At 32.3% G+C, this 15,772-nt stretch overlaps 1 protein-coding gene and 2 pseudogenes across 4 annotated transcripts; all 3 read right to left on the bottom strand.

Annotated features, from left to right (window-relative positions):
- Positions 1–251: 251 nt before the first annotated feature.
- Positions 252–2,348, bottom strand: LOC148194849 (3-ketoacyl-CoA synthase 19 pseudogene; annotated as a pseudogene). Of its 3 annotated transcripts, none has more exons than XR_015781350.1 (2): positions 820–2,348; positions 252–743 (listed from the first exon to the last, which is right to left on the bottom strand). The product of XR_015781350.1 is annotated as a 3-ketoacyl-CoA synthase 19 pseudogene, transcript variant X1 (transcript). The 3 variants fall into 3 exon arrangements; XR_015781352.1 differs by having other exon boundaries at positions 252–770; positions 858–2,348; XR_015781351.1 differs by having other exon boundaries at positions 858–2,348.
- A 2,427-nt stretch (positions 2,349–4,775) lies between these two features.
- LOC124832074 (3-ketoacyl-CoA synthase 19 pseudogene) lies at positions 4,776–6,578 on the bottom strand (annotated as a pseudogene).
- Positions 6,579–9,494: 2,916 nt separating this feature from the next.
- On the bottom strand, positions 9,495–11,314 carry LOC124832715 (3-ketoacyl-CoA synthase 19-like). Its single transcript, XM_047306989.2, has one exon. It carries the CDS (start codon positions 11,234–11,236, stop codon positions 9,785–9,787), a length of 1,452 nt encoding a protein of 483 aa, XP_047162945.2. The 5' UTR covers positions 11,237–11,314; the 3' UTR covers positions 9,495–9,784.
- Between the last annotated feature and the right edge of the window lie 4,458 nt (positions 11,315–15,772).

The raw sequence follows: 15,772 nt of genomic DNA, 5'->3' as shown, positions 1-15,772 counted from the left end.
CTCAAAGAGGCAAAGAAATATGCCAAATGATGTATTGCATCAAATCAATCATTAGAATTTAGTTAGACTATTTTAGATGCTGCACCATTCCAAAATTTGAATGAAGCTTTATTAGAGATTGAGGCAGCACATGATTAGTTGTTTGTAAAATATGACTAAGTTAATGTTTTTTTAGTTATGAAATTTGATATACTTGTGTTATCAACTTTGTAGCATCTATCGTACAAACAAGAATGAAAAAAAAGAAGTAATTAAATCAAAAACTTTTTCGTAGACCTATTAAATTTTACATTATTATTACAGGAAGTTTGTTTCATAACAGAAACTAGATATTACAACAGGAAGCTTTGTTTCAAAAGATAGACTACATATTATAATAAGAAGCCTTATTTGAAAAGTCATTCTTTGATGTATACACACAAACAAAAGCAAGGCAAATTCTTCTAAAGCTTCAATGAAATTCTTGTAAAGCTTCGGTTAAACGGGAGGAGGAACTGTTCCAAGTGAATAAGATATGTATATGCTTCTTCATGAAAACCATAATTGTCTCTAGAAACTCAAATCCAAGCAGCCATCAGGTACCGCTGGTCTTCCGAAGGTGGTGGAGGACATGCAATTGCTATTGCATCAGAAGAGCCCCACATATCTGTTTTGTGTTCATCCCAATGTGAACAAATGTTCTGTCGTCACCCAATTATCTCAACAGCAGTCTCTCAACAAATGAACTCTACACTCTGTTCCTCCTATAACGAGAATCAATCCATTAAAAGCTGCAAATTAACATCATCACATTCCATAACTTGTAACTAAATAATTAACCTGTATAGTTTGATATAAAGAGTTTTACTGAACTATACCATCTCGCAGTACCCCACCTAAATGACAATCCTGCTTAAATCCAACCTCACAAAGCTAAGATAATCTTCATTGATCCAATCAAACTTATCCTTGAAAGGGTTACTAAGGTTCTCTGGAGGGTAACTTTCTATGCAATCCTTCCACACATTGGTATCAGACAAGTCCTTCATCACCTCCCAAACACAGTTGTTGCACTTGAACCCAGCTCCAAGGCTAATCATCAGGATCCTATCACCCTTCTTCAGCCTCTTCTTCGCCTCCATGTAACCCAAAACGTACCAAAGACCACCAGCAGAAGTGTTCCCCCATCGGTGAAGTGCCATCCTCGCAGGTTCTAGGTCATATTCAGTAAGCCTAAAACCCTTGCCAACCCCATCAATAACTGCCCTCCCTCCAGGATGCACACAAAAGTGCTCTATTCCTTTCTTGAAATTCAACTCCCCTCCCAACAGATTCACTTTTGTCTTCTTTAACTTGTTCTTGCCAAGAACCAGCCCAGTGAAAAAGGGTACCATTTCCCTTTTCTTCATCCCACTGTACCTTACAGAGACAAAAAGGAACCTTACTATTTCCCACACTGGCAGAATCTTGGGTGCCATCGCTTGAAGGTTCACCGTCAAGGCTTGAGCGGCAATCTTGACAAGACTCTTGCTGAGGCGAAAACCCGAGTACCCCTGCTCATCTTCCACCTGCATGCAGCAGTCGTAAGCCTCATCATCAGCACCGTACTGGGTCCTCTCCATGTGTTTCAGTTTCAATATTGCACGGTCCTTCAGAGAAGGCTTGTTTGTAAACATCAAAGAGCAGCCGCCAGAGCGAAAGAGGCAGTTAGAAAGCATCATTTTCTTGTCCGTTCCACAGTACCAATGTGCACCAAGATCCTCAGTGCTCACAACAATCCCGACAGAGTTCTTGTAAGTCTTGAAGAGTTGCTGCACCACTTCAATAGCGACGACACTTGCACTACACCCCATTCCTGCAAGATTGAAAGCCTTGACGTTTTCTCTCATTTTGTACCTGTTTATGATACGTGCTGCCAGAGAAGGTGCGGAAGAGAACAAGGACACGTTGACTACGAGGATGTCTATCTGGGAGGGTGAAATAGCCGTCTTCTTGAAGAGGTTGTCGAGTGTGTCGAACATGATCTCGTCTATTTCCTCGTACGTGTCCTTAAGAGACGGACACTCTTCTCTCCCTTCAAGAATGGTCCTGGGGCCGTAAGTGTTCTCTCCAATCCCCGAACTGACAATGGTTTTGAGGAGAAACCTCAACTCCTCCAACCTCAGTTTTGTGTTTCGTAGGACAATCTTTGTGGCGGAGACCGTGTTGAGTTTGTTGTCTTCTGGAGGCATAAAGCACTCGTAGGCCAACATGTAACATGCTTGGCTTCTACGTTGAAGAATCAACTTGAAAAGGGAAAAGAAAGTGTAGAATAAGAAGGGAAGGAGGCATAAGAACAAAACATCCATCTTTAGGTATATCATAGAAGCTAGAGATATGGGGATGAGTGCAAATGCATGAGCATATATATACACATAGGCAGCTATGCAATGTTAACAAGCTAAGATGAGCTTCACTTTTCAAGATTCCACTTTTAACTTCAAATAACATTGAATTGTAATATATAAATATATAAATTGGATGCATTTATATACTATTAATAAATTTTATTTAATTAGCGATAAACTCTCATTACTTTTAGGAACTAGGGAGTTTGATTGAGTTTGTCATAATAAACCCACTTACTAAATTCATTCACTTTGTCAAGTTGCGTGAGAAGGGAGGAAATAAACAAATAAATAATCTGGCTTGTGACTGATCTCCGATCTTTTCAGTTTACTTTCATTTGACACAGCGAAATTTCTAACCCTTCTTCGACCACTTATGATCTATATGTCGGATAAAAATGAAAAGTAATTTACACATTTATATTCATATTCATTTATATTATAAGAATAAAATAATTTTAAAAGAGTAAATTTATATTTTAAAATATAAAATAAATTGAGATATATTAATTTTAAATAGTCTTAAGTAGGTATAAGAAAATGAAAATATGTATTTTCATAATTTATGTTTTTAAAATAAAGAGTAACCTTTGTTCAAAGTCACACTTTGACTAGAGTGATAATTCACAATATAGAGTGGACGCGAATTTCATATTATACTAGCTACTGTGAGAAACCATACATCAACAATGTTTATTCCTTTGTTATTACAGCAGCAGCAGATGAAACATATATTGCAAGGGAAGTAAAACGTAACCATCAGATATTGATTGAATGATATGTAGGCAGATGATAGTTCATAACTTGCCCATGTTCCTCTCAAGACATTGTTATAACAATAGTGTGCGATCGTTAGGATCAGAGAAAGGAAGGAATTGGCTGAAAAGATAGACAAGATGATATAAAAGGATAAACATGATGAATTATTTTACCTTCAGTTGCTGAAAGGAACCCTACAAATAGCAGCTAAATCTTAAAAATGGAATGCTAATCGTAGTCATGATTATAAAGTTGCATTACAACACGATACGCATGCCTTTGAAATCAAATCTGAGCAATATAAGGATTAATTATTTGATAGCCAAGAGACAAATTGTGACATGTTATACTAAGACACGTCTATACACCTCTTTCATACTTCAATTGTTAATTTATGGTAAAAGAAATATAAGAAATCAATTAATGTGAATTGTTACTGCTAGCTAGTTATACCTAATTTTTGTAATAAATTATGTATGTAAATGTATAAAGTTTATTACATTTAAGAGAATGTTACGTTACGGACATGGTAACTAATAAAGAGACAAATTAAAAGTGTAACTAATATATTTAGATCTTTATACCGCACCTAAATTTTATGATCAGTGAGTCTATATTAATTCATAACAATGGGTTGTAGAAAATGACACATGACAGGGCAAAATGAAAATTATTTGTCTATAGCAATCATATACTGACAATTTAAGTTTCCTTTCTCATTAATTTGCGCGTTTAATTATTTTGGTAGGATGGGTTTAGAAATCGAAATCAGAAAAAGGACAGTTACTTAACATATCACCAACATAAAATAAAAATGAAGGAAGAATTAGTTGGAAATATCACAGTAAGGCCTTGTTCACTTCTATGGACAATTGTTTGTGCAGATGGATTGTTGATTAATTTCTATTCGTTTGGGTTGATCTGTGAAGACTGAATTGTACTGATTTGCGAGATATCCTTATTTTATCCATCTCGTTATGTTGTTTGGATTTGCATTGAATTGCAATGAAATATCATGTCCCAAACTCTTTGTAAAATACCACGATAATATTAACGTTATTCGAGTGTTTCAAACTCAAGAAGACGAAGAAAAATGAAATTTAACTTCGGTTCCAAAAATGAACGTATTTGGTTCCAAGCTTCTAAACAAAAACAAAGGAACTCGTATTTGGTTCCAATGTCCCTATATTTAGTTCCTCCATTATGCAGGAAGTCTTTCAACCCATTTATTCGGCTCCAATGTGTGAATCTCATCGTTCGACTTTCATTTTCGTATTGTTTTTTAATATATTCATTTCTAACATTTCAACTTGTACATATTTTGTCCACTTTTATGTCTATGTAATTCATTACTGAATCATTATTGTTTTTTCTCCTGTAGAGCAAGCATCTGTCTCCTCCTATGCTCATCAATTTTGTTCTCTTATTTTATTTTACTAAATTATAAACTTTTAAAATTAATTTTAATAATTAATTTTAATTTTTTTATAAACATTTTTACAATTAAATATAACATTAAAAATTATAATTTTATATTACTTTAATAACTAGAGACATTTTGATAATCTTCAACTTTTACCCATTAAACACATTTTTTATTTATTACATCAATCAAATCCTACACTAATTTTCACATACTTTACTTTCAAATCTACTCTCAGTTACTCACAAATTCACTCAAAAAAACAATAAAAATATTATCCTCAAATTCCCTTAAATGCATTTAATTGCTCTCCTGAGTTATCTCCCCCAGGTCACCTAACATGAACACACCCTAAGCGACGGCCATGCAGAAATTTAGGTTACGGCGGGCAAGTCAGAAACACCAGTTCTGAACAACATTAATGACATCAAACTTTATTTCATCCATAGCACAACAATAGTACGTGCTTGTCATCAAGTTTCTCTCAACAAATCAACTCTACACTTGCTCTTCCTCTGACTTATTATCTGGATCTTTGTGTTTAAACATGAACCAGAATAAATACTTTCAAACCTGGAAATTAACATCATCACCTAAAGGATCATCCTGCTAAAATCCAACCTCACAAAGCTAAGATATTCGTCATTGATCCAATCATACTTGTCCTTGAAAGGGTTACTTGTGTTCTCTGGAGGGTAACTTTCTTTGGAGTCCTTCCACACATTGGTATCAGACAAGTCCCTCATCACCTCCCAAACACAGTTGTTGCACAACCCAGCACCAAGACTAATCATCAGGATCCTATCACCCTTTTTCAGCCTCTTCTTCGCCTCCATGTAACCTAAAACGTACCAAAGGCCACCGGAAGAAGTGTTCCCCCAACGGTGAAGGGCCATCCTCGCAGGCTCTAGGTCATATTCAGTGAGCCTAAAACCTTTGCCAACCCCATCAATAACTGCCCTTCCTCCAGGATGCACACAGAAGTGCTCTATCCCTCTCTTGAAATTCAATCCCCCTCCCAACAGATTAACTTTTGTCACCTTCGTCTTGTTCTTGCCAGGTATCAGCGCAATGAAAAACGGTAGCATCTCCCTCTTCTTCATTACAGAGACAAAAAAGAACCTTACCATTTCCCACACTGGTAGAATCTTCGGTGCCATCACTTGAAGGTTCACCGTCAAGGCTTGAGCGGCACTCTTGACAAGACTCTTGGTGAGGCGATGACCCAAATACCCCTGCTCATCTTCCACGTGTATACAGCAGTTGTAAGCCTCGTCATCAGCACCGTACTGGGTCCTCTCCATGTGCTTCAGTTTTAATATCGAACGGCCCTTCAGAGAAGGCTTGTTTGTAAACATCACAGAGCAGCCACCAGAGCGAAAGAGGCAGTTAGAAAGCATCATTGTCCTGTCCGTTCCACTGTACCAATGTGCACCAAGATCTTCAGTGCTCACAACTATCCCAACAGAGTTCTTGTGAATCTTGAAGAGTTGCTGCACCACATCAATAGCGACGACACTTGCACTACAACCCATTCCTGCAAGATTGAATGTTTTGACGTTTTCTTTCATTTTGTACCTGTTTATGATCCGTGCTGAGAGAGAAGGTGCCGGCGAGAACAAGGACACGTTCACTACGAGGATGTCTATTTCGGAGGGTCAAATTCCCGTTTTCTTGAAGAGGTTGTCGAGTGTGTCGAACATGATCTCGTCTATTTCCTCGTCCATGTCCTTAAGAGATGGACACTCCTCTCTCCCTTCAAGAATGGTTCTTGGGCAGTAAGTGTTCTCTCCAATCCCCGAACTGACAATGGTTTTGAGGAGAAACCTCAACTCCTCCAACCTCAGCCTTCTGTTTCGTAGGACGATCTTTGAGGCGGAGTCAGTGTTGAGTTTGGTGTCTTCTGGAGGCATAAAGCACTCGTAGGCCAACATGTAACATGATTGGCCTCTACGTTGAAGAATCAACTTGAAAAGTGAAAAGAAAGAGTATAATAAGAAGGGAAGGAGAAATAAGAACAAAAGATTCATGTCTAGCTGTACCTAAGAAAGCAGTGAATGTTTGTAATTGTGACGAGGATATATGTTTGTAATTGTGAATGTTACAAATGCAAATGCATGAGTATTATATATATATATATATATATATATATATATATATATATATATATATATATATATATATACACACACACACACGTCCAAAGATGTTGGATGAGCCTCACCTTTCAAGAATCCACTTTAACTGCAAACAATATTGAATTATAATATTTAAATTGGATGCACTTATAACTAATAAATTTTATTGAATTAGTCATAATTACTCTCATTAACTAGTAAAGTTCGTTCAGTTTTTCATAATAAACTCACTTAAATTCATTCACTTTGACAACTTGCGTGAGAAGAAAGGAAATATAATAAATAAGTAATCTGGCCTTTGACTGTCCCATGCTCTTTTATGTTTACTTTCATTCATCAACACTACAAAATTAGTGGTTATTAAGGGACTTTATTTATTGTTATTTCGAAGGACTTTATTTATTATTATCTTTCGAAATCATGTTAAGATAGGTTTTTTATATTCAGATCGTTTTAGTGTTATATTGTTTGGATTTTTCACATTTGTTAAACTTAGTTACGAATATTACAATATTGTATGTTGACACCGTTTGTTTTAATGAGTATTACTTAAATATTGTATAAATTCTCTATTGCAGTAAAATGTCAGTTTGTTGCAGTAATATCATGTACATGCCAGGTTTGGATCTGTAAGATAATTACATATGAATTTATATGTAAGTCATTACCAACAAATAAATTTATTTGTAATTTTGTTATAGACACATGTAATTATCTACAAAAAGAATTCATAGATTGGTACGACTACCTATAATCTTTTTCTGTAAGTAATCCATAAATAAAATTGTATTATTACGAATTTATTGAATTGCCTACAGATTTTTATTGTATAGGTAATATAATTTTAGTGTTTTTAAAGATGTATTTCTTGACACAGTCTTCGTCCCCCTCAAGATGTGAAATGGGTGTTTGGAAAACACTTTGATACTCAAATCGACAAAATATATATCCTAAGAATTAATGAACAATATCTACTATACGTGAATGATGTGTTTAGGATATTTTAATCTTTAATTAGATGTATTTTGTTACCATAATAGCACACTGATCCAATATGATGATATTTGTTATAGTCGATCTCTCATATGGTACAATACTTTGAGTATAGTAGCATAAAAAAGGATATTTAAAAAAACAATCATTAATTTGAAAAACAAAACGTTCATATATTCAAAAAAGAAGATTACTCAAAAAATTAATATTTCAATTTGTAACAAATAATTTTGTTGTGAATTCATTCTTTTAAGTTGTGAAATTAATATATGTTGAGGAGAAAAATATCAAAACAAAGAAGTGATATATAATGTGATAAATGATACAATATCTTAAGAAAGATTTAGGTTAAAAAATTCTAACAATATGATATAGAAGGATGACATGTGCATGTATATTATATATTGCATGGAATATGTACGTACCAAAACCTAAAATGAACAGAAAAATGAAAAAGAAAAAAAAAAGGTTCACAGCAGCCAATTGGGAAAACGATGGAGTCAGAAAAAGGCACCGCAACATTGAACTAATCAGTTGAAATTATGTTTGTATTCTATCTGTTTAAGATTTTTTTTTCTGCATTATTCAGCAAACTATAATATTCAGAAAATACAGATGGATTCGTTGAGAGATATTACAAAGGTTACATTCATTCTTTAATAATATACTATGTTACTTCAATAGAAAAACTTAATCTAATCAATATCTTAATATAATCAATGTGCACTCTTTTATAATGTAATGAACTTTTTTATATTTATCGATGTAATTTTGAAGCAAAAGGAAATTTGATTATATATATATATATATATATATATCTATATATTTCATCACTGTTATATATTCTCCATCTCAATATTACACTGTCTCTCCAGAATATTACCTATGCAATCTTTAGAATATTTATAGATGATGAGTCATGATTTTCACAGGAAAGCAAGATAAAAAGTTAGATATGAGATAAATCCTTCTGTCATTAATGCTATGCTCCACAAAAGTTTAGCTCAACAGTTTCTTCAATCTGTACAGTTTATTAAAATATACGAATATGTACAATACATGTGTAAATATTGTTCAACAACCTTTTTTAGTTTAGAGTTTGGTTTATTTTTTATTTATTTATTTATATTATCATCTTTGTCTTTAATTTTTAATTTTATCTTTTATTTTTATTTTTATATTTATCTATAATCTTCAGCTCTTTATTTTTTACTATTTCCTAATTAACTTGTATCAATTAATAATAGTGAATTTATCTTATTTATACTTTTATAGAGACATTGGGCCGCAAAAGATGGGATAAAATAAGATATTTTCAGTTGCATTTAGTCTAAGAACAGTATTTTTAGCCACTGATTTTTCTTTCTGTTAGTATATAGCACTAAATAATTAATTTCAACAGATCTTCGCTTTCAATCTGTTCTTTTATTCACTGATTAAAATTTGAGATTTTATTTATAAAATTTGACGAATCAATTGAAACAACATAACATCGGTATGTTTGCTATGTTTAATATAGCATAAGATAATTATGAGTTTATAAAATACGCAATCAGAGACGTATGTCCATATCTTGTATCAATCAGCTTTTAAGTACATTAGATGTAGACTTAGAGTTATATATATATATATATATATATATATATATATTCCATTATTTGATTTTGTTTTTTCTGCCACTGAGAAGATATAGAATTACGATTGTATTCATGAAAGTGTTTCTGATTGACATCTTCGACAAAGTTATATTTGTTTAATGTTTTCTAGATCTTAACAGAGATGCCATTCACCAGTTGTGAATAAAACCACACCACATTAATAACATGAAACTTTATTTCATAAATAGCACAACAATAGTACATGTTTGTCATCAAGTTTCTCTCAACAAATCAAATCTACACTTGTTCTTCCTCTGACTAATTATATGGATCTTTGTGTTTAAACACGAACCAGAATAAAATACTTTCAAACCTGGAAATTAACGTCATCGCATATTCCACAACTTCTAATTGAATAATTAACCTGTATAGTTTGATATAGAGTTTATATTTCTTTTCCTTTCTCTTCTTATTTTACTGAACTGTACCTCTCCCTCTGTACCCCACCTAAAGGACCATCCTGCTAAAATCCAACCTCACAAAGCTAAGATACTCTTCATTGATCCAATCATACTTATCCTTGAAAGGGTTATTCAGGTTCTCTGGAGGGTAACTTTCTATGCAGTCCTTCCACACATTGGTATCAGACAAGTCCTTCATCACCTCCCAAACACAGTTGTTGCACTTGAACCCAGCTCCAAGGCTAATCATCAGGATCCTATCACCCTTCTTCAGCCTCTTCTTCGCCTCCATGTAACCCAAAACGTACCAAAGACCACCAGCAGAAGTGTTCCCCCATCGGTGAAGTGCCATCCTCGCAGGTTCAAGGTCATATTCAGTGAGCCTAAAACCCTTGCCAACCCCGTCAATAACTGCCCTCCCTCCAGGATGCACACAAAAGTGCTCTATTCCTGTCTTGAAATTCAACCCCCCTCCCAACAGATTAACTTTTGTCTTTTTCATCTTGTTCCTGCCAAGAACCAGCCCAGTGAAAAAGGGTACCATTTCCCTTTTCTTCATCCCACTGTACCTTACAGAGGAAAAAAGGAACCTTAACATTTCCCACACTGGCAGAATCTTGGGTGCCATCGCTTGAAGGTTCACCGTCAAGGCTTGAGCGGCACTCTTGACAAGACTCTTGGTGAGGCGAAAACCCGAGTACCCCTGCTCATCTTCCACCTGTATGCAGCAGTTGTAAGCCTCGTCATCAGCACCGTACTGGGTCCTCTCCATGTGCTTCAGTTTCAATATTGCACGGTTCTTCAGAGAAGGCTTGTTTGTCAACATCACAGAGCAGCCACCGGAGCGAAAGAGGCAGTTAGAAAGCATCATTTTCTTGTCCGTTCCACAGTACCAATGTGCACCAAGATCCTCAGTGCTCACAACAACCCCGACAGAGTTCTTGTAAGTCTTGAAGAGTTGCTGCACCACATCAATAGCGACGACACTTGCACTACACCCCATTCCTGTAAGATTGAAAGCCTTGACGTTTTCTCTCATTTTGTACCTGTTTATGATACGTGCTGTGAGAGAAGGTGCCGGCGAGAACAAGGACACGTTGACTACGAGGATGTCTATCTCGGAGGGTGAAATAGCCGTCTTCTTGAAGAGGTTGTCGAGTGTGTCGAACATGATCTCGTCTATTTCCTCGTACGTCTCTTTAAGAGATGGACACTCTTCTCTCCCTTCAAGAACGGTTCTGGGGCAGTAAGTGTTCTCCCCAATCCCCGAACTGACAATGGTTTTGAGGAGAAACCTCAACTCCTCCAACCTCAGCTTTCTGTTTCGTAGGACAATCTTTGTGGCGGAGTCAGTGTTGAGTTTGGTGTCTTCTGGAGGCATAAAGCACTCGTAGGCCAACATGTAACATGATTGGCCTCTACGTTGAAGAATCAACTTGAAAAGTGAAAAGAAAGAGTATAATAAGAAGGGAAGGAGAAAGAAGAAAAAAAGATTCATCTCTAGCTATAGCAAAGAAGCTAGGGATAAGGGGAGGAGGAGGATATATGTTTGTAATTGTGGATGTTGAAAGTGCAAAGACATGTGTATATATATATACACAGAGAGAGGCAGTTATGTAACGTCGATGTGCAAGTTGAGCGTCACCCAGTTTGACAAGTTGCCTGAGAAAAGGTAAGGATGTGCCCTACAGACAACTCTTAACCAGTCGATATTGACTGTGATTAAGTGTCTCTCTCTCATTCTCAAAAATAAAATAAAAATTTTCATCACTTTGAGTAAATATAAATAAGTAAATAAATAATAGTAACACTGTAGAGTGTGAGTTGTGGTGAGTGATCCCTGGTGTTTTCCATTTACTTTTCATTCATGAAATGACGCTGCAAAATTTCTAACCCTTTTTCGGCCAGTTATGATTGATGCTGGATAAACAGGAATCTCGTTGGAGTAGGTCAAAGTTAATAAATACGGTGTGGACCAACCAGCTTGCGAAGAAGAGCGAAACCAGAACTCCATTTGAAAACTTCATCTTCCATGTTTATTTCAGAACTCAACTAACATCCCCAATGGAGTTGAGAAACTTTAATGACTAAGACTCGAATGTAATTTCAGAACTATTAACCGGCTCAACTCAGTCTCCATCACGAGTTGATCACGAGTTGATCACGAGTCAACCCAACCCCACTCAAAAAATATGAATATTGATCGATTAAACGGATTCATTCACTAGGTCGTATAATTAAAAAACAAGCACAAAAGACAAACAAAAATTAATTTTTTTTCAAACTCAATCCGTTTTTTACCCGTGGTAAGCTAGGTTGACTCACGGGTTACAACTCATTTTGACAGAAAATGATATATTTTTTTTATAATATTTTGACAAAACACACTTATTATTTTTTTATTAAATTTAAAATACGTAAATAAATAATGAATTAGTAAAAAAAATAATATGTCTACTATATATAATATCTGTCAATATTTTGTTGAGAAATGCTACTATGACACACTTTTACATTTCATTTGACACATGATATAAGGATAAAATGGTCTAAAAAGGATAAAGTTTTATATTTTTTCAAGAAAAAATAGAATAAAAAGTAAATAAAAATAGTATCAAATGAATGTAAAATATTTAGGTGTGTCAAAGAATCATTTTCGTAATTTTTTTTCCATATTTATGATATCTCAATCAACTAGCCCATGCATAGATTAAATAAAGTTCTGCTACCAGTTTACTATATATGTGTGTATTATTAGTACATGGTGTCATTGTACATTTTGTATTCTTTTGCATTCAATTATAATATTTTGAACCAATGGAGTGGCTTAATTAATTTCTTGATTGTTTTCCGTAAATGTTGTTCTCAACTTAAACTTTAACGTCACCAGAGGAGCATGAATCACAGTCTCATGGATCTGGAGTTATTTTATTTAAATGTTTTGTTTTAATTGCTATCATATCAGATGGCATTTGCTTGACATCTTAACTACCAAAAATAATTGAAAAAACAAAGCAGAAGCTATTCGTAAATATCTACAATCCCTTACATAAGATTTTTTTTTTTTTACAATTACTAGTGCAATAAAGCATTAGCCTTAGTCTCATTTAGGGCTTCTATTTCTTTATTTTTTTAAAAAATATGTATTATTAATTTAAATTATTGAATGATAAATTATATTATGATATATTTTATTCACTATTATTTTATTGTAAAATTATTCTTCTGTCTTAACCGTGCATTATACATGTCAATTTGTAATTTTATTTATTCAAAAGACTACTTTGTTGTATATTTTTTATACTTTCACGTTTCTAAAATATCTATTATCATAGAAATAACATCTACCCTCCCCAAGTATGAAATATCCATCTATTCTTATGGAAGTAAAAAAAGAAAAATGTCTTGGACATGAGAATTATGCTCTCAAGAATAAAACATACCCAAAAAGATCATTTTTTTTCTAACAACAAATATATATATATATATATATATATATATATATATATATATATATATATATATATATATAAGTATTTGTTCTGTGCCATTATGCTGTATAATATTGTTTCGATACAGTTTATTAAATTTAATTATTGAGAAGATTTTTTTTAATTGTTGAAGCAGCTCTTGGTATTGAGCTATGCAACTTTTATTGAGAATGAGACATATGACCTATTGCTATTAAGTTAAATATTTAATTTCTTCATTGTTGATTCAAAAAAATGTATTAAAAAGTATTAAAGATGACATATTGTTGTAAATTATTTAGATGTAGCTAAGCATATAATGAACGGTTTAAATTATTAGGTTTGTATCATTCATGTAAATGATATAATGTTTTTCTATCCATAAATATTAGTTACTAATATTTTGTTAATAAAAAAATTGAACTCGTAATTTTTTTTCTATTACTTTCCTTTTAACTAAATCATCTTATCACTCCAATAAATAATATGTTTGTATTAAATACAATTACAAGATGACAAAGTTAGAAATCGATGTCTATGTTGTTTTCAAAATTTGAATGTATTTATATATTCTGTTAAAAAATAAATTGTGTTGATAAGAAATAAAAACTTAACTGGCTTAGTTTGCCTATTGGTTCTTGATTTTAGGTTTTACTTTTTCTTCATTTATTACTTAAATTTAAAGCAAACATATGATATAATATTTCTCTAAAATAAACCATCTACGATTCCATAAGCCTTTCATTGGCATGGGACTGTACCAGCGGCCATGATGTAAAGAATAATTAGCTTTCCTTTTAATTAATTAATTGAGCATGACTCCAACGTTGCCCTCAAGAAGACGTAGTTGTTGATGTTGATATCTGTGTTTAAAACTTCTTAGCCATATTAATTACAATTAAAACTCGTTTACTTAGACTATTCTTCTTTAAATGTTTTGTTTATCCTTATGTATACTACATTCCAGTCCAATTTTAAAGCATAACATATTTTTTATTTAATTAATAAATATATATATATATTATTTGATAAAGTTTAATTTTCTTAATATATTATTGCATCAAGGAAAAATGTAGATTCAAATTATTTCAATCAAACTAAGAGATAATATATCTATTAAAAATATACTGAAATGGCATTCTCCTTTTCGATCGTGTATCGTGATGTCTGGCATGTTCAAGCAAGTATCATCATCTCGACGTGTTTTGTCGTAATATTAATCTTAAATTAATTTATGTATTAAAGCTTTAAGCAAAATTTATGAATCTAATTAATGTTTGCCAACGGCTCATACAGACTTTATTAAAAACATGACCAGAGCAAAATAATGCTTAATAGCCAGAAAAAGTTTTTTTTTCCAAAGACCTGGTCATAATAAATACACATTTTCACTAATTTTTTTATCACTTAAAAAAATAGAAAGAAAAAATAAATTTTACTTTGTTGTAAGTTAAAATTAGTTTGTATAAAGTAAAACGTAAAACTTAAAAAAAAAAGTTTTATGCCAAGTTAATATTTTTCCCATTAATTCATTGAGTTCGTTTCGAAAAGTAAAAAGTAAAAGAGGAATTATGATAGCAACTCTTCTAGATATTCTCTAAATTATATTAATTAGTAAACAACGTTTTACGAATATCTTTATTCTGATGCGAATTTAATAAAGATGATGATAAGATGGTATGGCATGGTTCATAAATCTCTCAACTACACTAACGTTTTCAACTTTATATATATATAAATATATATTTAAATCAAAGGTATAAATATACTGATATACTTTTTTTATTAATAAGTTCCATATATAATCTATATCACAAAAATTATCAATCAAACCATAGATTTTGAAAAAAGTGATAATTTAATCTAATAATTTAACACAAATCTGTCCATATTTTAAAATTTTATATATGATTTTTATTATTAAAATATAAAAAAATATTTTTTTCAAGAGGTCCCCAATTTATCTTTTAATAAAATTATATAAATTTTTTTTCTACTGAGTTATAAATATTTAGATAAAATTCGTGACAAACATTTAATACGTAAGTATTTATTATTTATAGATAATTAGTAATTAATATTTATTTAGATATTTTAATATTTGTTTAATTATTTACTTATCGATAAAAGAATTAAAATTAAAATTTAATTTATATTTTATTATATTAAAATTAAATTTTAATTTGTTATATATTTTTTTTTATAATTTTATTTAGTTTTTATTTTAAAAAGCTATAATTTTTTTTTAAATAAATATTTGTGGATTTTAAAATACGGATATCTTTTTAAATTGAACATCAAAACAGGGAATTTCTTTTTGAGTAAGCACTCTAAAGCCATTGTTATAAACATGATGAAAAAAAAAAGGATAAACATGAAAGCTTTTTTTGATCTTTTAAGTTGCTGGAAGGAACCCTAAAAAGAGACTTAAAAATGGAATGCTGCATTATGAGTCTGAATAGAAGACTGGTATGCATGCATTTTGAAGTCAATTTTAGGGCATATAAGCATTTATTTGATAGCTAAGAGACAAACTGTGACATGTTATATCAAGAGAGGTCTAT

The sequence above is a fragment of the Vigna umbellata genome, chromosome 8, assembly GCF_029865625.1.
Source record: "Vigna umbellata cultivar VRB3 chromosome 8, Vumbellata_1.0, whole genome shotgun sequence".
In the NCBI taxonomy this organism is placed as follows: Eukaryota; Viridiplantae; Streptophyta; class Magnoliopsida; order Fabales; family Fabaceae; genus Vigna; species Vigna umbellata.
The sequence above is the reverse complement of the archived record's forward strand: the minus strand, read 5'-3'. Positions and strand labels throughout refer to the sequence as shown.

Coding starts and splice junctions, on each gene's coding strand:
- LOC124832715 (XM_047306989.2), bottom strand. CDS start 11,236: ATGAATCTTTTTTTCTTCTTTCTCCTTCCCTTCTTATTATACTCTTTC.